The following is a 27,207-nucleotide window of genomic DNA, read 5'->3' on the forward strand; positions in this document are numbered from 1 at the left end:
TGTGTTTCCTTGAAATTTTTCATCTAAACTTTCGTGGGAAATGTTCAGGTTTTTTGTCAACAAACCTAAAGCTGAGAAAATTTGGGTTCCCAAAACCCAAACAGTTTCCAAGTATTTTTCAATGAACCCCACCAACTTTTCCATGCAATGGAAATTTCTAGGGAAAAGAAAAATGTTTTGTCAACAACAACAACAAAAGACCCGGGAGGGGAAGGGGACGCCGACATTTCCCACCTAAAAGCCTTTGGACGTCCAGCATTTGATCAGCTTTGGAAGAGAGTCATGTGCCCAAATTCCTTCAGCTCCTGTAATAATCACCTTTGGGGGCTGAGACCCCATGGGTTGGATATACAAGAATAAACAACACATCACAATCGAATTGGTTCCTTGCTTTTCAAGCCTTTTTGGAAGTGTCACACTATTGCTCCTATTTGATTGAAACCTCCCTGGTTTTATATATGTAATATGAAAATTAACATTTTCCTCCATTCTTTTCCCAAACTTTTTATGTGTTTATTTTTTTAGAAAACCAACACTTAAAAATAGAACTTAGGGAAGATTAGAAATAACAACCTACATTTTTCGTTGTATTTGTTAAAACACAAAACAAAAAATAAAAACCAAGGAAAGTTTTTTTTTTTCACCAGGCAAAAAACTTTGTTAACTACAGGATTCTAACAACAGTATCACAAATTAAGGGATAACTATTAATAACCTTAACTCTGCCCTTCAGGACGTGTTTTGTTACAGACTGGGCTACTGTTGTTAGGACTCTACCACTTGGATTTGGATGTTAGGAGTTAGACTTCCCAGCTGGGATTTTTCAAAGGAGTTGAAGAGAATTTGGTTTCTAAATTCAATGGGATTAAATTAATTAGAGTGAATTGACATTTTGTAAGCAAAACATATTCCTGGCAAAAAATGAAGTTTAGTGAAAAATGGGAGTTTTTCTCATGAACACGTTATTTTCAACAAAAAATTTTGACTAGTGATTACAAAATGCACATTTCTGTTTCATTTCAAATTGGATTTTTTTGCTTTGCTCTCCTCTCGTCAAACACACTTTCTGTCTCACTTCTCCTTTCACCCATCATTTGCAGTGAGGAAAAAAAGAGGGGAGAGAAAATAACCCCAAAATCCCCAAAGTGAAAACTTTGTTTTTTAAATCCAGACCAAAACTGTGATTTGAAAGTAAAATGTTTTTACATTTCTTTCTCTCTCAAAAAAATGAATTTTTTCATGGTGAAAACTTTCATTCTTTTAACCAGTTCTAGATCAGATTTCCTGAGGGGATTTCAAGATCTTTTCTATGCTGGAAATCTGCCCCGATTCAAGACATCAGCCACACCAATAGAAGTAGTGATTTCCATAGTCTTCCCTAGGCGTTTACATTGGGACAGATACATGACGAGCAGCTGGAATCAGCACAAATCCCAATTTAGACAATGCATCTGACAAAGTGGGTATTCACCCACGAAAGCTCATGATCCAATACGTCTGTTAGTCTATAAGGTGCCACAGGACTCTTTGCTAATTTAGACAATGTTTGGGTTAAACTCTTCTTTCCTGAATCCTCCATATTTATTAGGCGCCACTTTAGAGACACCTATGAACCTCTTCTCAGATGCATCCAGGACCTGGCTGCTGCTTGTGAAGCGTTGATAGAAGCCGTAATTGCTCTGATCCTTTCAGAATTGGACCTCTGTGGCCTAAAAGGGGACCCAGTTTGGGACATCTTTAAAAGGGCCTGATTCTGAATAAAGTGCTGAGCACTTTTCCTCCCCAAATCAGGCCCCTTTTAAGGTATTGAGCTGGGGCGCACCCAGCCTCAAAATCTCTAGTCACTTCTGAAAATCTTGGCAGACGGGATTAAGTCCAAACTCCCAAATATCTGGGGTATTTGTTCGCTTTTAGTTACAGGATTTTAACAACGCCGTCAGAAATGGAGGGATGTGCGCTCATAACCTTAACTCTGCCCTGGAGGATGAATTTTGCTTTTAACTCAAGGACTCTAACAATGAGGCAGCAAATTAAGGGATATTTGTGATTAACCGTATCTATGCCTGTTTTAGGTTATATTAATCTGTGGGTTTAGCAACAACTGCTAGCATCTGATGTAGGGTTGCCAATCTTCCCGGATTGTCCTGGAGTCTCCAGGAATTAAAGATCCATCTTTAATTAAAGATTATGTCATGTGATGATACCTCCAGGAATACATTCAACCAAAACTGGCAACCTTAATCTCATGAGGAGGTGCAACTTAGATGTTACCACACTGCATTTGGAGACCTTAATGTGTTTGTAGCAGGGTGAAACCCTGCTCCTGCTGTGAGGGGTTTAAAAGTGGCCTGGCAGGGCTTGAGAGCAGCTGCTCAAGGCTGGGCTGATTGAGGAAGTGGCTGCAGCTGGGCCACGCCCCAATCAGGCCCAGCTGGCTCCTATAAGAGGCTGTGAGCCAGAAGCCCAAGAACACAGTCTTTCTCTGCCTTCAGAGAGAGAAGGGAGCTAGAGACTGGATACCTGAGTGAAGCAGGGCTGGGGAAAGGCTGGGTAGCTGGGGAGCTCCAGCCTGGAAAGCCCCAGGCTGCGGCCTAGCATTGGGCTAACAGGTACTGGGGGTTGCAGAGGACAGCCCAGGGGTAGGCCAAGGCAGCAGGTCCAAACCCCTTTGCCTGTGATGAATAGGCTGATACTGCAGTCTGCCCCAGAGTGTGGGGCTAGACAATGACTGGCAGTAGCCAATACTGAGGCAAGGTGGGGACAGAGGGTGAGGGTTCCCTGAGGAGGGGAGACCCAGAGAGAAAGGGGTTACTGCCAGGGGGCAGCACCTCCATGTAAAAGGGCACCGGGTCCAGGGAGGGACACGGGGGCCTGAGGACAGGTGGATCACCAGCCTGCAGAGGGCGCTCCAGCACTGGAATGAGCTAATTCCCAGAGTCACCAGCAGGAGGCGCCGCAGGGGTGAGTCCGACCCATCTACAGTGTTCTACTTGCCAAACTCTCTTCCAAACTTCTTTTCCTTTGTAACATTTTTCAGTCCTTCCTTCATTTGCACCTTGTCATAAATCCTCTCTGGTTCAGTTACTTGGGGTTTTTTTCTCTCTCTCTTTATTCCATTGATAAGACCTGCGATTTCAATAAGCAGTTCCCTGCATTTTAGTCCTGCTTCTGGGTTGAGTTTTTATTTGTTTGTTTCTTTCTTTGGTGGTTTTTGTTATTGTTTAACAATTTTAACGCAGACATCTCTTCTCCAAACTGCTGCTTGGTCATTTGATTTCCCAAAAGAACAAAAAACAGTCTGATTCACAGTCCCATCAATGCTCAACTCAGCAGGTGTCATTCCCAGGCCAGTGTCCTTGCCGCTAGCCCACGCTGTCAAAGCGACTGAGAGAATGTGGCAATGGTGAGGGGGGCAGAGTCAGAACTTTTGGGGTCTATTCCCAGTCGAGGGATGGGAGTAAGCGGTACAGGAATGTCTCTTCAGTGGTGATCCATACAGTGAGCTGTCAGATGCTGTGAATTCTCAGGCATCCCCAGCTCAGGTTCCCAACACATCATAACTGGTCTCCTGGGTCTGACATGTTAGCAGCTCGTCCCTCCCCCAGCAGCATCCTGGCATTCATCCAGACTGGATCAGCTGCTCCCTTCCAACCTCAGCACAAACAGATCCTTCCCACATTGGAATGGGGCTCAGACCCAGATCTCCCCCACAGCTGTTCAGAGTGAATGAGCCAAAACTATGTACCAGCCAGACCCTACCAGGACCCCAGAGACCCCCGGAGCTAGCTCCCCACGCCACCTATAACACTGTCTCCCTGAAAGAGCAACCCCCCACAAATGCTCCCTGTCATAGCTTCCATTTCAGGAGCAGACCCCATCTCCATCGATCCAATTATTCCCAGCTCTGGGAAGGGAGTGGGGTCTAGTGGGTTAGAGTTGCGGGGAGATAGGGTGGTCACTCACACCTCCCCAGAGTACTGGATATTCCAGTACTTCCAGGAATGGGGTGCGCCCCCCCTGCCAGCATGACCTGGGGGGAAATTCCTTCCTGACCACAAATTTGGTGAGCAGTTATACCTCGATTTTCAATTGGGTTCTGCTCTCTCTGAGCTTTGTGACTCTTTCGTTACAGAAGATCGAAGTGCAGGGGCTCTGGCCCAGGGGGCTCTGGGATTGAGGGCTTTGGTAGGAGCACAGGGTCCTTCCAGATTTCAGAGCTAACCCTCGAGAAAGCCACGGTCTGCTGAGTCTGCAGGCAGTGCCGCCAGCCACAGTGACTCCGGGGCGGGGGGGAGTGCAGTTTAGGAGAGTGTGAAATAAAGTGCAACTAGGATGAGCATGGCTCAGCCGGCAGCTCCGGGGCTCAGTGTGTCGGCTGACCCCACGTTTAACCTGGTAACAACAAAAAAACACGACAACTGGTTGTGGGCTTTTGTTTTTAATATAAACAAACCTGCTGCGTAGTCAGCCTCAAGTGGCATATTGTGTGTGTGTGTGTGTGTCCATCCCCTGGGCGAACTGCAGCACTGAGGGCAGGTCCAGCCTGCCTGATACTGGTCCATACAGCAAAGAAGGGCCGCTCTCCTAGAGTGGGATTGCCCCTGGGGCACCTCCGAGTTTGTCGCCATGGCGCAGCCCTGTGAGAAGCTGACTGGAGCCAGGAGTCAACACTGGCCCTATCTTCCTTGGGGTGATGAAAGGAGAGAGCTCTGCCCCAGCAGGCCTGGCCTAAAGTGGTGGTAATGGTGGGAGGAGCATTTAGGAGACGGTGCTTCCTACTGGACGGAGAGTTCAGCACCATGGCAGGGAAGAGAGGGCAGGTGCGGCAAGATGCAGGAGCCACCTTCCCTGGTGAGCTCTGGTCTGAGCCATCTGATCCTGCTCCATGGGGTGCTGCTTGGCTCAGGGCTGCAGAGAATCCAGCCACCAGCTCCTGCCTTGTGCCCTGACCATCTCAGCTTACACCTGCCATGGCCCCAACCCCCCACGGCCTTCGGCTCCACCTAGGCCTATGCCCCCAGTGACCCTAGCTTTGTCCTGCCTGTCCCAGCAAGGGAGTATCTCCACACTCGGTGACCACCAGCCCCTGGGGGTGAGTCCTCTGGTGCCTGGCCAGGTTGGAGCTGGCCCGGAAGGTGCGGCCGCAGTCCTGGCACTGGTAGGGCCGCTCCCCGGTGTGGATTCTCTGGTGCCGGATGAAGTTGGAGCTGCCGGCGAAGGCGCGGCCACACTCCAGGCAGCGGTAGGGGCGCTCCCCAGTGTGGGTGCGGCAGTGCTCAGCGAAGGCAGTGCTCTGCCCAAATCTCTTGCCACAGTCGGGGCAGTGGTGGGGCTTCTCACCGGCATGGCTCTGGCGGTGCCGGGCCAGGGAGGAGACACTGGCGAAGACCACCCCACACTCAGCACACTTGTAGGGTCGCTCCCCTGTGTGGCTCCGCACGTGCTTGACTAATGCAGCCCGAAGCCGGAAGCGCCGGCCACACTCGGGGCAGCCGTGAGGTCGCTCACCACGGTGGATTAGCTGGTGCCGGCTGAGGTGGGTGGCGCGGGTGAAGCCCTGGCTGCACTGGTGGCAGCGGTAGGGGCGCTCCCCGGTGTGGGTGCGCTGGTGCTCCACCAGTAGGGAGCTGCGGTCAAAGCTGCGCCCGCACTGGGCACAGGAGAACGGCCGCTCCCCCGAGTGGCTGCGCCGGTGAATGGTCAGGAGTGAGTGGCTGGCAAAGCCTTTCCCACACTGGTGGCAGAAGTGGGATCTCTCCCCTATGGCGTGTGTTCTTCGGTGCCTGGCCAGCCCCGCGCTCCCTGTGAAGCTCTCCCCACACTCGGGGCAGCACCAGGGCCCCTCGCCTGCTGCATGGAGGCTCTGGTGCCGGCAGAGGTTGGAGCTCTGACTGAAGCATTTCCCACACTGGGTGCAGCAGAAGGGACGCTCCCCTGTGTGGACCCGCTGGTGCTTCGTGAGGTTTGACCTGCGGCTGAAGCCCTTCCCGCACATGGGGCAGGCGATGGGGCTTGGGGTGCCACCCACTGACCCGTCGCTCATGCCACTCTTCACGCAAATGGAACCCAGAGGTCCGGGATCCTGCTGCCCTTCCACCCAGCCATCGCCCCCCTTGGGTCTACAGGACACATTCCCTTTGCATCTGGCTGCTTCCCTTTCATGCTGCAAAGTCTCTTCCTTGCGTCTACGCGGGATCTCGGCACCTGGAAGATGAGCCAAATGGGAGTGCTGGAGGCAGATCAGGAGTGGCCTGTAATAATCTATGGCCGCTCTAGAGGTTTGTCTGCCTAATGTACAGAGGGTTCCTGCAGCATCTATCGGGTCAGTTCCATATCCTGGCAGTCAGGACCCGTGACTGGACAATAGCCCAGGTCAGAGTTTTTGAGCTGCACACCCAGGACTAGCTACCTCTGCCCTCCCACCTCTGGTGGGCCAGACCCACCTTCCTAGGGCTGAGATCCAGATCCTCAAAAGTACTTCAAACTCCTAACTTCCACTGAAATCAATGGGAACCTTTGACAATCTGTGCCTGAATCACCCCCACCCCGATGAAGGGGGGAGAGGACAGTCAAAAGACCAAGGGGGAGCGAGGGGTTAAAGAGACACACACTTCCTGAGAGACTGGTTTTGCATGATGGTTAAGGGGGAAAAACTGCCTCCCTGGAGCTCCAGAGCTGGGGGTGTCTCAAGGAGGCTAAGCCTGCCTAGCATGGAAGATGAGGGAGTTAGCTACCCTCTCCTCTTTATTCACCTGCTGGAGTGCCAGGAGTGAAATCAAAGGGTGGCCCCTCACAGATGGTCTCCGAGTACCCTCACCTTCATGGGTGCCTCTTGGCATCTCCTGTTCCTTGGAGCACTGGGGATCTGGGACTTGCAGCTCTTCCCATCGCTCCATGTGGGACACGAGGTCGGGTTTGGGAACGGGGACGCCTGCCCCTGGAACAGCAGAGAGGAGGCATCGGAGATTATCACAGCACTGAGAACTTCTTATTGTCACTAGCATCAGTAGGACCTAGAAATCCCAGCAGAGATCAGGGTCCCATTGTTTCAGAGACTGCACGAGCACCCAACAACCGAGTTTGGGGAACTGTTGCCCGGGGTGCTGCACGGGCACGCAGTGGTAGACACTCCCTGCCCTGAACAGCTTACTACTGTCTACTCTAAATAGACAAAGTGCAGGAGTATGAACTGAGGCCCAAAGAGGAAAAGTGATTTGTCCAAGGTCTATAGCAGAACCATGAATCGAACCCAGGAGTTGGGAGTCCTTGCCCAGCACTCAGCCAGTGTCTGTGTCACAAGTTCCGTCCATTAAAAGTTGGGCTGTCAATTAATTGCAGTTAACGCAAGCAATTAACAGGAAACAAATTAACTAGATTAAAAAATAGTCACGATTAATCACAGTTTTAATCGCACTGTTATACATTTAAACTGGCATTCTATTATTGTTTTATAAATATTTCTGGATGTTTTTCTACATTTTCAAATATATTGATTTCCGTTACAACACAGAATACAAAATGGACAGTGCTCACTTGATATTAGTATTTTTTATTACAAATATTTGCACTGTAAAAAAGATAAACAGAAGAAATGGTATTTTTCAGTTCACCTCATACAAGTACTATAGCACAATCTCTTTATTGTGAAAGTGCAACTTACAAATGTAGAATTATTATTATTACTTTAGAACCTACAAGTCGAAGCATGAAGAGGCATACTAATGTTTAGCATATTTGGCACATAAATACCTTGCAGCGCCAGCTACAACAGTACTATGTGAATGCCTGTTCTCACTTTCAGGTGACATTGTAATTAAGCGGGCAGCATTATGTCCTGTCAATGTAAACAAACTTGTTTGTCTGAGCGATTGGCTGAACAAGAAATAGGACTGAGTGGACTTGTAGGCTCTGAAGTTTTACATTGTTTTGTTTTTGAGTCTAGTTTATGTAAAAAAATAATTCTACATTTGCAATTTGCACTTTCACAATAAAGAGGTTGCACCACAGTAGTATGAGGTGAACTGAAAAATAAAGTGAGCACTATGAGCACTCTACACGTTGTATTCTGTGTTGTAATTGAAATCAGTATGTTTGAAAATGTTGAAAAACATTAAACTATTTATAATAAATTTAAATTGATATTCTATTATTGTTTAACACTGTGACTAAAACTGTGATTAATCAGGACTATTTTTTTAATCTCGTGGTTAATTGTAATTATTTTTTTAATCATTTGACAACCCTAGATAAAAGATATTATCTCACCCACATTGTCTCTCTGATATCCTAGGGCCAACACAGCTACATTGCATATCACAAGAGACATAATGTCCTCCTAAATTGGCATTACTTGGGCACAGGATGTCCGGGGCATTGCTAATGGGTAGGGCGTCTGATTTTAGGTTTTAGCTGATAAACACCCCAATACAAAGAAAAGAAATCAAACATTGGAAGGGTTATAAGGGCTTGTCTAGACGGAACAGTAATGTGCACTACAGGAGTATGATTTCTCAAATGAACGAATATGTTGAGCATTAATTGGTCCACTTGGATCCTGCTGGTGCGCACTAGAAGCTCCCTAGTGTGCTCTAATATAGCAGTGTTTCAAACAGCACTAAGTAAAAGCGCACAAGGGTCCATAGCAAATAGATTACTCATTACACTATACACAAAGAGAAAGCCCTGAACACCCCCGCCGCCCCGCTCCCGGGGTTTTGGATATCTACACAGAAGTCAAAAATTGTTAAAAATACCACCCAAAAAACTGATGTTAGTGAATTCCAAAAGCAGAAACCCCACTAACAGGTCACTGAGGGCCCTCAGTGCCAGCCCAGCTGCTGTTCCCACCACGTGGGCATCTAGAGGAGTTGGGCGAGTCCCAGCTCCCACACCACAAACTAACTCTCCCGTGGCAGACTGGGCGGCCAGGGAACAGGAGAGGGAGTCATTGCTCCACCAGACACCAGCCCCCCTCCTTCATGCCTGCTCCACAGCTGGGCTGCCCCTACGCTTCCTCCCCACAGCCTAAGTCAGCCCACACCCGGGATCATCGCTGGCACAGCCGCTCCCCCGGGCAGGGCAGGGCAGGGCCTGTCCTCGCCTGCAGGACAAACCCCGGGGCTACCCAGGTGTGTAGCGGAGGGGAGGGGGCGGGTGTCTCCGATCGCACCCGGCCCCGCGGCCGCTTCCTCCAGGCAGCGATTTCCTGCCTCTGCTGCTGTTTCCCTCCTTCCCGTGGCCGCCTCGCCCCCACTCACCGCCGGGCCGGGGCGATCCCCGGGGCTGCAGAGTGGGACTCGCCCCGCGCACACCCTGGCGGGGAGGGGAGCTGGGCTCGGGACCCAGGTGTCCGGGGCTGGCACAGGAAGGTCCCTCCGCTATCCCGTCCCCCTCCCCGCTTCAAGCGCCACTCCAGGAACTTGGTGTCTTTAACCCATTCATGCCCCGGCTCGCCGGGGAACGGGGCTGTAAACCAGGAGGGAGCCTCCTGGGGGGAGGATTTGAACCAGGGGCAGGGAGCGCAGAGGCGGCAGCGTGGTACAGAGTCAGAGGCAGCCCGTGGGTTATGGCTGCCACAGCTAGGAATAAAACCCAGCCCCCGCTGCTCTAATCAACTAGACTCCACTCCCCCAGCAAAGAGAACCCAGGAGTCCTGAGTTCCATCCCCCTCCCAACCCACTAGACCTCATTTCCTCCCAGAGCCAGGAATAACCTGGTCAGCTGAGTCGGGGTCAGCTGGGGGGGATTGACGGAAACTGCAGGGGGGGGGGAGACATTGTGTCTCCTGGGAGATCAAGCAGTGTCAGCACAACAGGAAGGCACAGGGTTATAGACAGGCAGGGAGCCAGCTCTGGGGGAGGGGGAAGGGGAAGGGGTCTGGCTGGCACATCGCTGGGGCACATTTACTCTGGTGGATGTGGGTGAGATATGGGTCTGAGCCCTACTCCAATGGAGGAAGGGCCTGTTTGTGCCTGGGTTGGATAGGCGTGGCTGAGTCTAGTTTGGAGGGAGGGGGCAGCCCCAGGATGCCCCATCTGTCCAAACCCCGCTGCCCAGCTTTGGGTGGCCGTTAAGCTCACACCCCACATGGCTGAGTGCACAGGGATTGGGATCCAGATTCAGATCCCGCTGTTAACACTGGATAAGCCACAAGAACAGGGTGGGGGTAGCTCATCCATCCGGCTGCCCCTCCCTCCTACACCCAGAAAAGGGAGCAGACAGAGCCAGGGATGTGGCTTCCACCACCATCTTTATTAGAGAGCAGAGTGTTCACACAGGGTGGGGACAAGCCCCACCTGGAGTCAACTGCACAGGTTCCCACAGAGAGCACCACCAGAGCCAGCATGGGGGGGGGTGTCATGCTGTGGTGGAGAGGGAGAGCTCAGTGGGAGGAGCCGTGAGGATCATGCCAGGGGCATGTGATGCCCACACGGTGGGAGGGGGCTCAGTGGCAGGAGCTGTGGGGGCCATGCTTGGATGGGAACTCTGTATAGGCTGGGGGAGAGGGGAGGGACGGCTCCATGGGAAGAGCTGTGCAGGCCGTACCAGGAGGGGTGGCTCCACGGAGGCCACACCAGGGTTGAGGGGGAGAGAGGGTCTCAGTCGTCAGAGCCATCGGGGCTGCCATGGCTGGGGGACTCGAGAGGGCGGCTCAGGAACACCTCCTCATAGGAGCAGGGGGAAGTGAAGGCCTGGGCAGGGGTCAGCCCTAGTGCACGCCCCCCAGCTCCGCCCCCTCCGCGGTCCCGTTCCTCCTCCTCCTGGGCGCGGCGGCGGAAGGACTGGAAGTCGGTGGCGGCGCAGTTGTCGGGCAGCCCCTGGGGCACCTGCCCATCCCCGGGACGACACACCTCGAAGCGCACCCAGCGGTAGGCCGCGCACTTGCGGGCCCCGGGGCAGCTCTGAATCAGATTGTGCACGGCTGGGTGCGAGAAGCCGAAGAAATCAGCCCCGGCTGCCTCCAGCTCAGGGTAAGGCCGCCCCCGGGCAGCACTGATGGCCGCCAGCAGCTGGGCATGGCAGGTGTCGGCCGTGGTGCCCGCCAGAGCACTGCCCGGCTCATCCTCAGGCACGATCTCAAAGCGGGGGCCCACGCCGCCATCTTTGATCTGGCAGGTGTAGAGGCAGCGCTGGTCAGGGCGCCGCATGCTGGCGTAGACCCGTGTGCTGCAGAAGCCCACGGGGTAGATGGCTCCCTCGTCGTGGAAGCCTGGCCGGTCGGCCACGATCTCACCCAGGCTGTAGACCGTCAGCCCACCCAGCGCGATGGGGAAGACAGGCCGGCCCGAAGGGTCCAGCGGCACTGGCTGCACCAGCCGCCGCACCCCCCTGTCTGGTGCTGCCCGCCGCTTGGCCGCACGCCCATTCTCCTTGCCCTTCTTGGGCCGCTTCCCCGCAGGCGCTGGCTCATCTGGGCCAGGCATCGGTGCCACGCTGTACCCTGCTGAGATGCCCCCCAGTGGCACCGCCGGGCTCTCCTCCTCGGCTGACAGCGCCTGCAGCTGCAGCAGCTTGGTGAAGAGGAATCGACGCTCCTCTCTCGCCCGCAGGAATTTCTCCTCCAGCCGGGCAATCTCGTCGCACAGGGCTGCATTCTCGAACACCATGGCCTTGGCCGCCCGGCGCAGCCGGCTGTATTTCAGCCGGTACTTCTCATTCTGGCTCTTCCTTGACACCTTCTTCATCCTCGGCTCACCACGCCTGGAGGGATATCCGCCTTCAGACCTGCTGGAGCAGAAAGCCCGGGCACCATCACCTCTATGGGCACACACAGACACACACATTCACAGATTCACTCTCACATGGATGCTCACACCAAGATCGCTGTTTCCCATCCATTCCCAGAGCTCCCTCCATTAGCTCTGTCCCTGCAAAGGCCGCTGGACTCTGCAGAACAGCACATTTCATAAACGTTAAGGCCAGAAGAAAGGCCCATTTTGCCCCTCCATCCCAGCCCTCCCCCCCAACAATTCCTGCATCCTGGCTGAGTTACCGATGCAATTTCAGATGTTTATTGCTTTGTATGATCTGGGCTCTCTTATGCTCTATATGATTAGGTAAAAGAACATTCAGGTATTAGGCTTGGTGCAAAGTGTCTCTCTATGGGTGGCATCACTATAATGACAGCTGTATAATTATATAGCTATACCAGTACATTTTGCAGTGTAGACAAGCCCTTAGTCTCTCGCTTTAAGGCAGGTTTTCCAGATCTCAAATCGGTCTTGTAGCTCTTCTTTGAACCCTTAGCAATTTGGCAACACCCTGTTTGAAGTGTGCACACCAGAACTGGATCGAGTCTCCAGTAACAGTCTTCCTAGTGCCATATACAGAGGTAACCCCCCCCCCCCCACCTCCTCCGTCCCTGCTTCTCCTCTCCTCAGACAGCCAGGGACTGCGAGATTCCCTCTCAGCTACACTCTCCCACTAGCAGCTCATGTTCAGCAGGTTTCCACCATGACTCCTAAGCCCTTCCCAGAGCTTCTCCCTTCCAGGATACAGCCCCTCCTCTGTTACGTGTAGGCTGCCTCCTCTGTCCTAGAAGTGTAACTGGGCATTTGGCCTTGTTAAGACGCACGCTCAAGAGGCTGCTCTGGGGGGCTCTGTATAACTGACCTGCCCTTAGTGCTATTCGCTGGGGGAGACCCTCTGGCCTAGATGATGCAGGTGGCCGGGCGGGATGGGCTTAGGGGCCTTGAGTATCTATGAAGAAGGCACGGCTGGGTCCCTTCACTCACAAGCCACTACTGCTGCTGGCTGATTGGCTCTGAGCAGGGCTGCCTGGCAGGCTGGGGGGTGTGGGAGAATACTGGACATGGGGCCGGGGGGGGCAGTCCTGGCTGGCTGGGGGTGTGTGTGTGGGAGAATACTGGACATGGGGCCGGGGCGGTCCTGGCTGGCTCGGGTGTGGGGGGAGGAGAATACTGGACATGGGGCGGGGGTCCTGGCTGGCTCTGGGGTGTGTGGGAGAATACTGGACATGGGGCGGGGGCGGTCCTGGCTGGCTGGGGGTCCTGGCTGGCTCGGGGGTGTGGGAGAATACTGGATATGGGGCCGGGGGTGGGGTGGTCCTGGCTGGCTCAGGGGTGTGGGGAACGGGACACGGGGCCTTTTCCTTGCGGGGGGGGATCTCTGATCCAGCCCCAGGGGGACTAGCTGGCCGGGGGGCACCGCTAATATGGGGTTGGTTCGGGGGACCCTGCAGGGCTCAGTGCACAGACCCCCCCCCAGCCCGTGGTGCCCCGGAGCTGGCTGAGTGGGGGTGTCTCTCTCTGCTCCCCCCTCCCCGGGCTCCGATCCCCACCTCGCTCGGCCGCTTCCTCCAGGCAGCGATTTCCTGCCTCTGCGGCTGTTTCCCTCCCGCCCCGGGGCCGCCTCTCGCCGCGACTCTGGGGCTCCCCGGCGCCGCCACTCACCGCCGGGCCGGGCCGATTCCCCCGGGGCCCCGCTGCAGCCGGGACCGCTCCTTGTGCACGCACAGGCCGGGAGCCGGCTCGGGAGCGCGGCCCCAGCTGCCTGGGGGCTGGCACAGGAAGGTCCCGCTGTTATTCCGGTCCCTGCCTGCGCTGCCAAGCGGGGGATTTGGCTGCTCGGTTTTTAACCCTTTTCTCCCGGGTTAGGATGGTGCAGGTCAGGGTTAGGGTCGTGCGGATTAGAGGCGGTGCTGGGGACAGGCGGATTAGGTTTTGGGTTGGGTTATGCAAATTAGGGCGATGCAGATGAGGGAGCTGGGTTTAGCATTGTGCAGAATAGGTCTGGAGTTAGATCTGAGCAGATTAAGGATGAGTTCAGGTTCTGCAGGTTAGGTGTGTGGTTAGGGTTATTATATAGCTTATGGGTGGAGTTGTGCACATTAGGGTTTGGGTTCTGCATATTAGCCTAGTTACCCGGTCTTTATTCCATTTAACTCCTTCTACGTTGATTTGGCATGGAGCTCGGGTTTTAATCAGAACACGGTGCTGCACCAAGTCATAGACCCTGTAGAAGTCAAGTCTATTATATCCACACAATTACACAGATCAGCTAAAACTATCAGCTTGTTTTAAAATTATAGCAAGTTTGTAGAGATGGTCAAAATATAAATGAAAAAAAAATAATTCAGTTCAGAAGAAATTTTGAAGTTGTTTTCATTCCAAAGTTTCAAGAGATGTTTTTCATTTTTCATAAAATTAATCAAAACATTGTAAAAATAGTTATAGACATTTTTCATTTACAGTAAACAATTTTCTAATATTTCAATGTCATCTATAGCATTATATTTTTGATAAAACAGTCAATTAAGAAATGCCACAATGTTTTGTAAAAAAAAAAGACATGCAAAATATAAATTTTTGTGTGTGTGAAATATTTTGTTTTCGGGAAAAGTCCATTTTCACCAACATTTTTTGTGAAAAATTTTGACCCTAGTCAATTGTCGTTCAAAAAACCCATTCTGCTGGAGGACGCCATGTTGTAGAGCACCTGGTACATGCACATGACATCACATGCACTGTATATGTGCAGAGCAAAATGGAAACCTCTGTACACTAGGGATCAGCACAACCCCATCTGCAGTTTGGGAACTGATGAGAGAGATATAGATATATTGATTTCTATAACATGTTTGAGAAAAAAATGATTAAAAAGTCAAATTTTTCACAGAAGACAAAAATGCCAATAATTGTTCACAATTTCTTTTGTTTTCAACTAAAAACATTTTGTGTTAAAAAAATTGTGACCACCTGTACAAGCCATGTTGAGTTATTTCCATTAAGCCATATTGATTGGCATCAATTATATCTACATTTTCTCATTCCTCAGACAATTCTTTGAAAACTCTTGGGTGCAAATGATCTGGTCCAGCAGATGTAGGAAGATGGGCATTGCCAAACGGGATCAGAGCTGAGGTAGTCCAGTCTCCTGATTCTGATAGTGCCCAGCATCAGATGCTGCACAGAAAAGTGTAAGAATCTAGCAGATGTGGGATAATCTGCCACCTACATAAATCATCCTCACTAGCCCCTGCTCATACAGCCAAGCACCTTGAGCCTGAGCTTTTCTGACCTGGGTTATGCAGGAGGCTGGACTGGTATCTCACCCCCACTTACAATCACAACTATTTTCACTTTCAGGATAAAGAAGTTCACTCAGCGTGACGCTGGGAAACTCAGTCCTGTTTTATTAGCTCCAATTCAAAGTAAGAATCCAAATTAAACCATAAACTTAATTTAGTGCAATCTGTCAGATCCAGATCCAGTGGCCCTTGAAGCCAATGGAAAGGTTCCTGTTTTATTCTGTTCATGAATGATGAGGCCAATAGATCCCAGAAAACCAGATGGGGTGTGGGGGAGGGGTGGTACAGTTTAACCAGAGTCACAGAGTCTGGGATTACTGTTGTTAGTGCTGTGGAGTGTTGTTACAGCTGAAATGTTGCTAAGGCTGCTAAATGCTGCAGTTTCCACAGCTCCGATGTCAGCTGCACTAGCAGATAGTGCAGCTGCTGATTCAACAAACCTCCATGTTGTCCACAAAGAAAGACCACAGGCTCAGTTCGGTGGGGAAGGCGCTCGGCCAGGTTTATTTTTGACACAGCACAGTACTAGCGTCCCGTAAGAGCTACAGGGTACACTAACACATGTATGCCTGTAACAATGGTACCTGCTTAATCAGCACACCAGGATGCCGTCCCCTTGGTGAGCACACAGATATCCTCCTATGACTTCTCCTTTTATACACTGATACAGACAAACATCCATGTACTCCAGAGGTTGTTAGTTACCCTTATCCCTTGTACCTGATAGTTTGAAGAAAACATTCTCATCCATTATCCTGTCATTCCCTGATTTTACAAGGGGTCGGTGTGTTCTTGTACCATCTCTTAAGAATGTGTTGATATAGTTACTGTACTTGAGGGATCTGTGTGTTTTTATACTGTCTTCTCTGGTCAGGAATGTGCTTATTTGGTTAGCTGGCACCTGACACGTTGCTATTTTACCAAAGCCAGGCCTCCTCTGGTTCACAGCTTTTGGTTCACATTATTACTGATGCTTAGGGCTCCAGCAAAGCATACAATTACCAGGCACCATAATGGCTACCCCTCCTCTGCCAATATCTCGTCTTGGGAGGCGGGGTGCAGGCCCGTGTCTCAGACCCATCAGAGTGGTGTCATTGTCCCCACCGCTCTCACAGGGGGTGAACATCTCCATCTAAGTCTGACAAATGCCAGGTGGGCAGGGGATAGAGTGGCCCAGCAGCAGGGTCTGGCTGGCAGCCGAGTTCTGACCTTGCCTCTGCAATGGAGACCACAGCACACATATTCTGTGCCACCAGGTGGTCTCTCTCTCTCTCTTCCCCCCACACGTGTTCTATGGTGTTAGGGAGTCTCTTTCTCTCCTTGTGCAAGTTCATAGATTCATAAATACCCAGGCCAGAAGGGACCATTTTGATCATCTAGTCTGAGCACTGCAAGCCAGACAACTTCTCCAAAATAATTCCTAAAGCAGATTTTTGAGAAAATCATCCAATCTTGATTGAAAAATTGTCAGTGATGGAGAAACCATCACGATCCTTGGTAAGTTATTACAATGGCTAATTACTCTCACTGTTAAAAATGTACGCCTTATTTCCTGTCTGAGTTGTATAGCTTCAACTTCCAGCCATTGGATCGTGTTATACCTTTCTCTGCTAGATTGAAGAGTCCATTATTAAATATTTGTTCCTCATGTAGGTTCTTATAGACTGTAATCAACTCACCTCTTAACTTTCTCTTTGTTAAACTAAATAGATTGAGCTCCTTGAGTCTCTCACCATAAGGCAGGTTTTCTAATCCTTTAATCCTTCTCATGGCTCTTCTCTGAAACCCTCTCCAATTTGTAAACATTCTTCTTCAATTGTGGCCACCAGAGCTGGACACAGAATTCCAGCAGTGATAGCACCAGTGATAAATACGGAGGTAAAATAACCTCTCTGCTCCAACTTGAGATTCCCGGTTATGCATCCAAGATTTGCATTAGGTCTTTTGGCCACAGCATTGCAAGGGGAGCTCATGTTCAGTTGATTATGCACAAGGGCCCCTAAATCTTTTTCAAAGTCACTGCTTCTCCTCTTGTAAGTCTGGCTACATTCTTTGTTCCTAGACGTAGATATTAAAACACATTTTGTTTGCTAGCACCCAGTTTACCAAGCACTCCAGCTTGCTCGGAATCAGCGACCTTCTCTTCATTATTTACCCCTCCCTCAATTTTTGTGTCACCTACGAACATTACCAATGATGACTTTATGTTTTCTTTCAGGTCATCACTAAAAATGTTCAATAGGGTAGGGCCAAAAACCGATCCCTGCAGGACCCCCCTAATAATACACCCATTCAGTGATGATTCTCCACTTACGATTGCCTTTTAACACCTATCAGTGAGTCAGCTTTTCATCCATTGAATATGTGCCAAGTTAATTTTATATCTTTCTAGTTTTTTAATCAAACTGTCATGTGATACCAAGTCAAATGCCTTACGGATGTCTAAGTCTATTATGTCAACACTATAACCTTTGCCAATCAAACTTGTAATCTCATCCAAAAATGATATCAAGTTAGTTTGACAGGATTTATTTTCCATAAACCCATGTTGATTGGCACGAATTATATTACCCTCTTTTAATTCTTTATTAATTGAGTCCTGTATCAGGTGCTCTATTATCTTGCCTAGGATCAGTGTCAGACTGACAGTCCCATATTATCCAGTCATCTCATTTCTCCTTTTTAAATAGTGGCACAACATTAGCTTTCTTCCAGGCTTCTGGAACTTTCCCAGTGTTCCAACACTTATTGAAAATCACCATTAATGGTCCAGCAAGCTCCTCAGCCAGCTCTTTAAAAACTTCTGGATGCAAGTTATATATTTAAAAATGTCTGACCTTAGTAGCTGCGATACTAGTGGAATGGAATGTTATCCTATGATATGACAACATCATTTATTTTTTTCCCAAATACAGAACAGAAATATTTGTTGCACATTTCTGCATTATTATTGACAATTCTACCATTTCCATCTAGTTATGGACCAAGACCATTGTCAGGATTCTTTTTGTTCCTAATATACTTTAAAAACTCCTCCTTATAGTTCTTAACTCTGCTGGCCATAGGTTTTCCCTTGCATCCCTTTGCTTCTCTAATCAATTTTCTACAATTCCTACCTTCTGATTTATATGGATCAGCTTCCCCTTTCTTCCATTTGTTATATACAGGGGAGTTGCATCTTACGCGGGGGTTAGGTTCTGAAGTCAGCGCGTAAGGCGAAAATCGCGTCTGGTCAAACGCTCATTGACTGGAATGGCGGGCGGAATCGCCCGCACTACAGGTACAGTATTTAAATTGTTGTTTTTCTCTCCTTGTTTTTTTCTTTTGCCGGGCGCGTATAGTTAAAATTGCGTAAGTTAAATGCGCCGATGATGTGACTCCACTGTATTTTTTTTTTCTATTTTCTACAGTTGTCTTCACTTCCCCTCTGAACCAGATCAGTGGCCATCAGTGGGACTTTGGCTTTTTAGGCATCTAGTAAAGTCTTCTTAAACAATTCCCAATTATCAATCATATTTTTCTGATTCAATTCTTCCTCCCATTTGATTTGGTTCATAATTGTTTTCAGCTTTGTGAAATTGGCTCTTTTAAAGCACCAAGTATATATATCACTGGTCTGGACTTTATTCTGTTTGCACAGTATAAATCTGATCAAGTAATGATCACTTGTACCTAAGTTACCATTAATTTTTAGTTTTGTGATTATTTCCTCTTTATCTGTCAACCCCCATGTTGGATGCAATACTTTTTGAATTAGGACATTATCTATAATGTTTAGAAATTCCAAGGATGTTTTAATACTGGCAGCATGAGACCTTCAGCATATGTCACTCAAATTGGAATCCCCCAGGACCACGCAGCATTTTTATCTACACATTATAGATAGGTGTATAAGGAGCTGGTCTCCCTGTTCCCTAGTGTGATTTGGTGGTCTGTAGCAGACACCAACGAATACCGCGTCTTGTTCTTTATCTCTGAGGACATTGAGTCATAAGCATTCAAGATAATTTTCTTCCATACCATGTTCTGTGCCATCAGGTGGTCACTCTCCCCCGTGCATATTCTGTGCTGGCAGGTGGACTCTCCCCACGCATGGACTGTGCCCTCAGGTGGGCTCTCTCTCCCTGCACATGTTCTGTGCCATCAGGTGGTCTCTCCCACTGCGTGCTGCCGCCGCTGATGTGCCAGGAGGTTGCCGCTGCGGGTGAATCCCCTCCCACACTGGGCACAGTGGTAGGGCCTCTCCCCGGTGTGGACCCTGCGGTGGGCCAGGAGGTTGGAGCTGAGGCTGAAGCTCTGGCCACATTGGTGGCAGCGGTAGGGCCGCTCCCCAGTGTGGGTGCGCTGGTGGGTTAGCAGGTCGGCGCTCTGCCCAAAGCTCTTGGGGCACTGGGCGCACAGGTAGGGCCGCTCCCTGGTGTGGGTCCTGCAGTGGCTGACGAGGTCGGAGCGCCGGCTGAAGCACCTCCCACACTCCCCGCACGGGTAGGGCCGCTCCCCGGTGTGGCTGCGCTGATGCGCCAGGAGATTGGAGCGGCGGCCGAACCCCTTGCCACACTGAGCACAGTGGTAGGGCCGCTCCTCGGAGTGGCTGCGCTGGTGGGCCAGCAAGTCTGAGCTGCGACCAAATCCTTTGCCGCACTCAGCACAGCTATAGGGCCGGTCATTTGTGTGCAGGCTGCGGCGGTGCGTGGCCAGGTTGGAGCTACGGCTGAAGCGCTTGCCGCAGTCAGTGCACTGGTAGGGGCGCTCACCCGTGTGCAGGCTGCGCCGGTGCAGTGCCAGGGTGGAGCCCAGGCTGAAGCACTGCCCGCAGTCGGCACAGGTGTAGGGGCGCTCCCCTGTGTGCAGCCGCCGGTGCTTGGCAAGGGTGGAGCTGAGGCTGAAGCACTGCCCGCATTCCCCACACTGGTACGGGCGCTCCCCTGTGTGCGTGCGCTGGTGGGTCAGCAGGTTGGAACTGCGACCAAAGCTCTTCCCACACTCAGGGCACTTGTAGGGGCGCTCCCCAGTGTGGACCCGCCGGTGCCGGGCCAGCCCCGAGCTGACTCTGAAGCCCTTTCCACACTGGTGGCAGCGGTGGGGTTTTTCGCCTGTGTGAGTTTTCTGGTGGGTAATGAGGTCTGAGCTCTGGGTGAAGCCCTTTCCGCAGTCAGGACATTTGTAGGGCCTCTGCCCTGTGTGAACCCGCTGGTGCTGAATGAGGTGGGAGCTCCAGCTGAATGCCTTCCCGCAGTCAGGGCAGCAGTGGGGCTTCTGCCGCAGCTGGGTTCTTTCCTGGGCCCTATGTTCTGAGCTCCCACTGTGGCCTCTCCCCGGCTCAGCCCATGTGGCTGGCTCCTCCCCTGGCTGGGTGCCATCCTGGACATTTAAACTTCCCCTGACAGCATCAGGATCGCTATCTGCCTGCTCTTTCAACCCGCTGTGATCCTCGTGGGCTTCTCCCTGCCCAGGACCCTGGTGTTCATCAGCTCCAGAGATTCCTGAGGCGGTCCCATCCGGATCCATGGTCTCATCATCTCCTTGCTGCCGATTCCCTCCTCGTCCTCGCTCTTAAATCTCAGCTCCTGCTGGGACGAGAAAGAATCTGGATGTGAGTCATTCCCTCCGCTGGGCAATGCTGGGGGACACAAAGGAGATCCTCAGAATGGGGAATGGCCAAGGCGGTGAAATCAATCATTGTTGGATAGATCAAATAAGTTGCCAGGGGCGGGGGAGAGAGGACGACCACGCCCCCTCCAAACACCCAGGGGAAACGTAGCTGAGCGGGGGAGCAGCTGCCAGACTTCCAGTGATGCTGCCACAGTTGCTGGGTACAGTCCTAGCCTGGCTGAGATGGGGGCAGAGCTGGAGTTCGTGGCAGGTCTGTGGGATCCCAGCTGTTTCACGGCACTCACAAATACTTTGAGCTGGTTTCATTTTTTGTACCTCTCTGCTGTGCTGCTGTTTCTAGGGAAATAGATATTTAGGCCTGAAGGCCCATTGTGCCCTTCCAGCTGGCCTCCTATCTCCCCCAGCCATTCCTGCCTGTGGCCCAGTGACTCCTGACTTTGGGAAAGAGATGTCGCATCTCCATTTTAACAGACTTCCAGTGATGGAGAATCCACCCCGTGCCCAGACCCTAGAAATCCAGGACACGTAGCTCTTCCCTTCCCTCTGTCTGGGGAACCACGTCAGATTTGCTGTTGGGAATCCTGCTCAGCGTGTGGGAAAGAATCAAGGTGAGTTCAGGGCTTGTTAGGTGTTTCAGGGAACGTCCCAGGGACATGGAATCAAACATGGGGAGTGAGAGGTCAGCTGGGGCTGGGTACGTGCCCTGTGGGAGGTACAGCTCAGCCAGGAGTTACTGGGCGAGAGTCTCTGGCTTGGGTTAGGTAGGAGGCCTGACTGCATGGGCACAATGGGTCCTAGTATGTGCTGTTCTGCAGACCTCAACAGTCTGTCAAACGGACGGAGCTAATGGAGGGAGCCCTGGGAATGGACGGGAAACTGTGATCTCTGCCTGTGTGAGTGTGGGTGGGTGGGTGCCGGAGGGGGTCTGTATAAGTTTGTGTGTCAGACAGTGCATGTGTATGACTCGTGTGTGTGTGTGAATGTGTCAGCGTACGTACATGTGCATGTGTGCGTCACGGTGCACTAGCGTGTCAGCATGTGAGTGTGCTAAGGTCCATCAGCCTCTTGGTCTGTGTCGGTGTTATAGCAGCAGGTGGGTCAAAACGTGTCTGCATGTCAGCATGGGTGAGCGAGTGTGTGTGTGTGTCACTGTGTGAGTGTGTCTGTGCAGAGTGTCAGTGTGTGCATGTGTGTCAGTGGTGGTGAAATGCCAGGGGAGATGGTGGTGTGTGTGTCACTGTGTGAGTGTCTGTGCGGAGTGTCAGTGTGTGCATGTGTGTCAGTGGTGGCAAAATGCCAGGGGAGATGGTGGTGTGTGTGTGTCACTGTGTGAGCGTGTCTGTGCAGAGTGTCAGTGTGTGCATGTGTGTCAGTGTGTGGTGAAATGCCAGGGGAGATGGTGGTGTGTGGGTGTCACTGTGTGAGCGTGTCTGTGCAGAGTGTCAGTGTGTGCAGGTGTGTCAGGGGTGGCGAAACGCCAGGCGAGATGGTGGCAGCAGATCCCCTCTCTCCACATGTTTCTCCCCTTTCAGTCTCTCTCTCCCTGCCCCTCCCCAGGGCCATGAGCTCTGCCTCCCTCAGGCAGTCTCGCAGGAGCTCTGCACAGCGCCCCATCCCCAGCTCTCTCTATCACCTGGTCTCAGGAGCTAATGTTGGCAGAGCCCAGGGGGTCTAGGTCCAGCCAGAGACGGTCCCTACCGCAGCTGGGAAGCTGGGCATCAGATCCCACTAGGGAACAGCAGCCAGTCATCAGCCCAGCTTCAGGCCGGATGCAGCAGCAGCGGAAGCTCAGTCAGCCCTGGTAAGCTGAGCAGAGAGAGCAGACTCCTGCTCCTGGGCCATATCCAGGGCCCTCTAGTGGCTGCAGCCACTGGATCCTTTCCAGACACAGGGCACAGTCAGATCTAGCCAGAATCCTTCCCTTCCTCGTAACACCAGAGACAGAGCCCCAGGGAGCAAAGGCTTAGAAAACAGGCTTTATGGTGACAGGCTCAAGGAGCTCGAGCTATTTTGTTTAACAAAGAGAAAATGGAGGAGTGACTTGATCCTAGGGTGACCAGACAGCAAGCGTGAAAAATCGAGACAGAGGTGGGGGGTAATAGGTGCCTATATAAGAAAAAGCCCCAAATATCAGGACTGTCCCTAAAAAATCAGGACATCTGGTCACCCTACGTGATCCCAATCTAGACTCATACCTACACGGGGAACAAACAATGGGCTCTTCAGTCTAGCAGAGGAAGGTATAACATGATCCAACGGGACAAATTCAGACTGGAGATAAAGTGAACATTTTCAACAGTGAGAATAATTAACCATTGGAACAACTCACCCAGGGTTGCGGTGGATTCTCTATCACTGACAATTTTTAAATCAAGACTGGATGTTTGTTCTACACGCTCTGCTCTAGGAATGATTTGGGGCAGATCTCTGGCCTGTGCTATACAGGAGGTCAGACAAGATGACCACAATGGTCCCGTCTGGCCTTGGAATCTATTAATCGAAGACCTTGTCTACATTAGAAAGTTGTCCGGCTTTAACGCTGGGTATAGCTAACGTGGTACCACTTCCTCCCCCGGAGTGTGGATGCAGCGATATCAGTACAAAGATGCTAATAGCCGTATAGCTGTTCCAATCATAGAACTGAAAGGGACCTTGAGAGTTCATCAAGTCCAGTCCAATACAGGAAGACGAATGACTATACTGGTAAACACCACATTTATACCACTGTAGCTGCATCCACACTGGAGTTTTTACCTGTATACCTGTTTCAGAAAAAAAAATCACATCTCTAACAAAAGTAGTTATATTGGTAAAACTTTTAAGTGTAGACCAGGTCTTAGGTATTTATCTGGACCCCATCACCAGAGGGGGATTAAGATTTATTGGGGTCCCCTGGGCATAAAGAACATTGGGGCCCCAAACATCCCCCCTGCCACAGGGCCCCACACCCTGCTCCTCTCCTTCCCATAAAAGGCTCTGCCCCCTGTCCTGGCCAGAAGCCAGGGCCAGGGTAAGAGCTACCCAGGAAGTCTGGGGCACTATGGGGATCCCTGGACCCTCTATCTTTCCTGGGCAATGCATCCTGGGGGACAAGGACACGGGCTGGGGCTGCTCTTGCTTCTTGGGCACCCTGGTCCCCCACCCAGGGCAGGTGGAGAGCATGGTCTCCCCACAGCTGCCTGGGCTCTCTGGGTGACTTTTACCACAGCCTAGGAGGGCACGGACAGAGGGACATTTGGGTCACTGTGAGTGCAGTGGGGCCTGGGTCAGTCCACACTGGGGGCCGGGGGAATGCAACTCATCCTTGCTCTGCCCCCAGGTCTTCCCTGGCCCCACTCCAGCCCTGCCCCCAACCCCAGCCTCACCTCCTGCGTCACTCCTAGCCACGGCCCCACTCCTGGCCCCTGATTGTGGCCCCTGGCCCCCTGCAGCCCCCAGCTCCCACTCCCGACTCAGGCCCCAACTCCCAGTGGGTGTGGGCCAGGTAAAGGGGGGCACAACCTAAAAAATGTGGGGACCCCTGCTAGGGTAACCATAGCTACCGTTCTGGCCCTGGATGGATGTCCCAACTTTTTTGGCAAAACTGGATTTGTCCTATTTGCTCTTGTCAACTGAGCGCCAGGTGGCACGAGCCATACAGCACAAATAACGCAGTGTTGGCAAAATGGGGCTGGGGGGGGAGAGCAGTGGGGCTCTGGGGGTGGGTTGGGGGCAAGAGGCAGGGCTCAGGCCAGCCCTGCATAGGGCAGGAGGGGGTTTGGGTAAGTGCCTCAGGCGGCTACATGTGGGAAGGAGGGGGGAAGAGCAAGGGGGCTCGGGCTGGCTCCACACGGCGGGCAGGGGAGGAGGGCAATATACTCATTCACTCTCTACACAGGTTCCCGCCATCTTGGGGCGAAGAGGAGGTGCAGGGCAGAGGAGCAGGGCTGGGGGCGAGAGAAAGGAGCAGCAGGGGGTGGGGCCAGGGTGCCAGTGCACCTGTGGGGCCTATATGGTAACCCGCCACTGCCCATCACCGTAATATCCTACTCACCTTTAAAGTCTTTATCCTCACAACACCCTTGTGAGGCAGAGCAGGGTCATTAACCCATTGCTCAGATGGGGAACTGAGACACACAAGGCCAGATTTTTAAAGGCGTTTAGGCATCTCTTTTCTAAATCACCTGGGTGCCTACAACTCATTGATTTCATGTGTTTAATGGGTAACAAAATAGGTGCCCGGGCACAAACCCGGCACAAATTTAGCTCTGGCTGGGTGGCAGGAGAACGTCGGCTGCTGGCTGGCATGCTGCCATCAGCAGCAATGTGGAAGTCAGGGTGGCATGGCGTGGTGGAGTCCCACCTTTACTTTTGCGCTGCTGCTGGTGACAGTGCTGCCTTCGCTGGGCGGCCAGAGAGCGTCAGCGGCTGGCCAGGCACCCAGTTCTGAAGGCAGAAGCAAAAGTGGAATAAAAAAAGCCCAAATAAGTGATCTTCAGATAAAACAAGACTAGAAAACCATAACCCACAACTTTCCAAAAATTAAAGTGGGAAACAAGCCCAATTCCGCTTATTATAAAGCAGATTTGGACACTACTGTGCCTTTTTGTCCCTTTACTTTCTTATGCCAAAGAACTTCCTTTGTATTTGTTAAATCAGGGAATGAATCAGAAAGCTTGGGAGCCCAGGACCTTGGTCTAGCTAACATTGTCATTTCTCCAGCTCTCCAGCAAGTTCAGACTGTTTTGCTGAACAAATCATACCAGCAGAAAATCATGAGATTGACTTAAAATCATGTTTTTTTTAAAAACAACAACTGTGGGATTGTGTTTATTTGCCTTCTGGTGATGGCGTCTTTAGGATGCAGGTTTTCAAGCTTTTCTTTGCAACCATGAAGGGTAAAAACTTGCTTTTTTCTTTAATGAAAGCTGAGAAATTTGTCCAGCAGAATCACAGGACGCTGGGAGCTTTAAGAAAAATGCCAAATACTGCAAGAGAAGACTAAGACTATTTTTTTTAAAAACAGATTTATAAAAATCCAATTAAAGTGGCCACACTAAAAACAACAACCACACTAAAAACATTATGGTCCGTCGAGTGGTCCCGATTTCTGAGCGTTGCACTGCGGGTAGCTATCCCTAGCTATCCCGTCTATCCCCTAGTCCCTCCCCCCCCCGGCATTTCTTGGTTTGAGATCCCAGTGCTGATGGGGGCAAAAATCATTTGTCGCGGGTGGTTCTGGGTACAGCCTCACCCTCCGCCCCCTGCTCAGCTCATGGCATGTTTGGGATGTTTCACTCTCCTTGAACTGCAGTATATGCTGAACCATGCTGAACCAGGACGAAGAGAAGAGAGGCGAACCGGCGAGCGGTGCGGATACAGTGATGAGAGCGTGGTGGACACGAATTATCTCAAACCGCTGGCGGGCGGGGCCGCTTTGGAGGATGATGGGGGTAATGATTCTATCATTGAACGCCGACGATTTTTTTGGGGCCCGCACTGAAGACTGGTGGGACATTGCATTGTGTTGCAGTGGTGGGGCGATTCCCAGTGGCTACGAAACTTTTGCATAAGAGAGAGCTTTCATGGAACTGTGACTTGCTTGCCCCTGCCCCTGAAGCCATAATACCAAGATGAGAGCAGCCCTCACAGTAGAGAAATCAATCTGGGGCTGCTGTGCTGCAAGTAGCCAAAGCAGCTGCCAATCTGCTGCTGCTGCTGCTAGTGAAAGGTTTGGGAGTGGAAGCGTGCTGGCCACTTTGGATGGCTTGCAGAACCAGGCAGAGGCGATAGAGTGGGGCGATAGATGGACCCCCACCATCCTTGCACCAGCACGCACCACAAGGGCGGAAGGTGCTTTGAAAACAAGGGCACTGCATTTCGTGGTCGGATTGGTGGATTCACAAACAACATCCATGTGGGATGTAGGGAGTTCCACATGGCGCATCATATTCAAGAAGCACTACTGTGTACTACGCTGTGCAGGACTTACTTCCTGGACAGAAACAGACATACAGGGGACAGAAATGGATGTTGTTGGATGGGGTTATCCTGGGGCCCCAGCCTTGACCCTGATGCCATAAGCCATACACAGGCACACTGGGACAGTGGTCAGGATCTGTTCATTACAGGCTGGGCAAGTGCAGAATGGTGGTGTGGTGCATTTGAATGTTTGTTTGTGTGGGAGCGGTGGCGCACATTACTGACAGACCTCGAGCTCAAAACCAATGTCCCCCCCACCAATTGCTTGCTGTTTGCTTGCTCTCCACAATCTCTGTGAGTAAGAGGGGAGAGACCTTTGGTGGGGGGAGAGGCAAATCAATCACCTGGCTGATTACGCGCCAGCCAGACACCAGGGAGATTAGAAGAGCACACCAATGCAGAGAAGTCAGTCAGCAAAAGAGGGAGAGAAGATTAAGCTTTGGGAGGAGGGAAAGGAGGAGGAGAAGAGTGGCAAAAAGGAAAAAAAAAAGAGGGGATGGAGAAGGCCAAAAAAAAAACGGGAGGAGTGGGCATCCTTCTGGTCCCACTGTCACTGGGTGTGGTGGGTGAGGGTGGAGCCTCCC

The 27,207-nt window shown here is 51.5% G+C and overlaps 2 protein-coding genes across 5 annotated transcripts; both read right to left on the minus strand.

Annotated features, from left to right (window-relative positions):
- Positions 1–2,911: 2,911 nt before the first annotated feature.
- Positions 2,912–22,431, minus strand: LOC120404060. Its single transcript, XM_039536069.1, has 6 exons — positions 22,296–22,431; positions 19,197–20,616; positions 10,639–11,757; positions 9,258–9,397; positions 6,818–6,937; positions 2,912–6,204 (listed from the first exon to the last, which is right to left on the minus strand). Exons 2-6 carry the CDS (start codon positions 20,555–20,557, stop codon positions 5,027–5,029), a joined length of 3,918 nt encoding a protein of 1,305 aa, XP_039392003.1. The 5' UTR covers positions 20,558–20,616; positions 22,296–22,431; the 3' UTR covers positions 2,912–5,026.
- On the minus strand, positions 10,351–13,604 carry TBRG1 (transforming growth factor beta regulator 1). 4 transcript variants are annotated; one of them, XM_039534021.1, is made up of 2 exons: positions 13,414–13,604; positions 10,351–11,731 (listed from the first exon to the last, which is right to left on the minus strand). In XM_039534021.1, the coding sequence occupies exon 2, from the start codon at positions 11,682–11,684 to the stop codon at positions 10,599–10,601; it is 1,086 nt and encodes a 361-aa protein (XP_039389955.1). In that variant the 5' UTR covers positions 11,685–11,731; positions 13,414–13,604; the 3' UTR covers positions 10,351–10,598. The 4 variants fall into 4 exon arrangements, with proteins under 4 accessions (XP_039389955.1, XP_039389956.1, XP_039389957.1 ...); XM_039534022.1 differs by having other exon boundaries at positions 10,351–11,724; positions 13,413–13,604; XM_039534023.1 differs by having other exon boundaries at positions 10,351–11,727; positions 13,413–13,604.
- Positions 22,432–27,207: the final 4,776 nt, after the last annotated feature.

The sequence above is a fragment of the Mauremys reevesii genome, linkage group 4 (genome assembly GCF_016161935.1).
Source record: "Mauremys reevesii isolate NIE-2019 linkage group 4, ASM1616193v1, whole genome shotgun sequence".
In the NCBI taxonomy this organism is placed as follows: domain Eukaryota; kingdom Metazoa; phylum Chordata; order Testudines; family Geoemydidae; genus Mauremys; species Mauremys reevesii.

Bases quoted from the DNA above. Each gene is read 5' to 3' on its own strand.
- TBRG1 (XM_039534021.1), bottom strand. From the start codon at position 11,684: ATGAAGAAGGTGTCAAGGAAGAGCCAGAATGAGAAGTACCGGCTGAAA.
- LOC120404060 (XM_039536069.1), bottom strand. From the start codon at position 20,557: ATGGATCCGGATGGGACCGCCTCAGGAATCTCTGGAGCTGATGAACAC. The intron at 11,758-19,196 runs CTGATGGCACAG...GTGTGCCCATAG, and splicing joins CACGCAGTGGGAGAGACCAC to AGGTGATGGTGCCCGGGCTT. The intron at 9,398-10,638 runs GTCCCCCAGCCA...TGGCGCTTGAAG, and splicing joins TTCCTGAGCCGCCCTCTCGA to CGGGGAGGGGGACGGGATAG.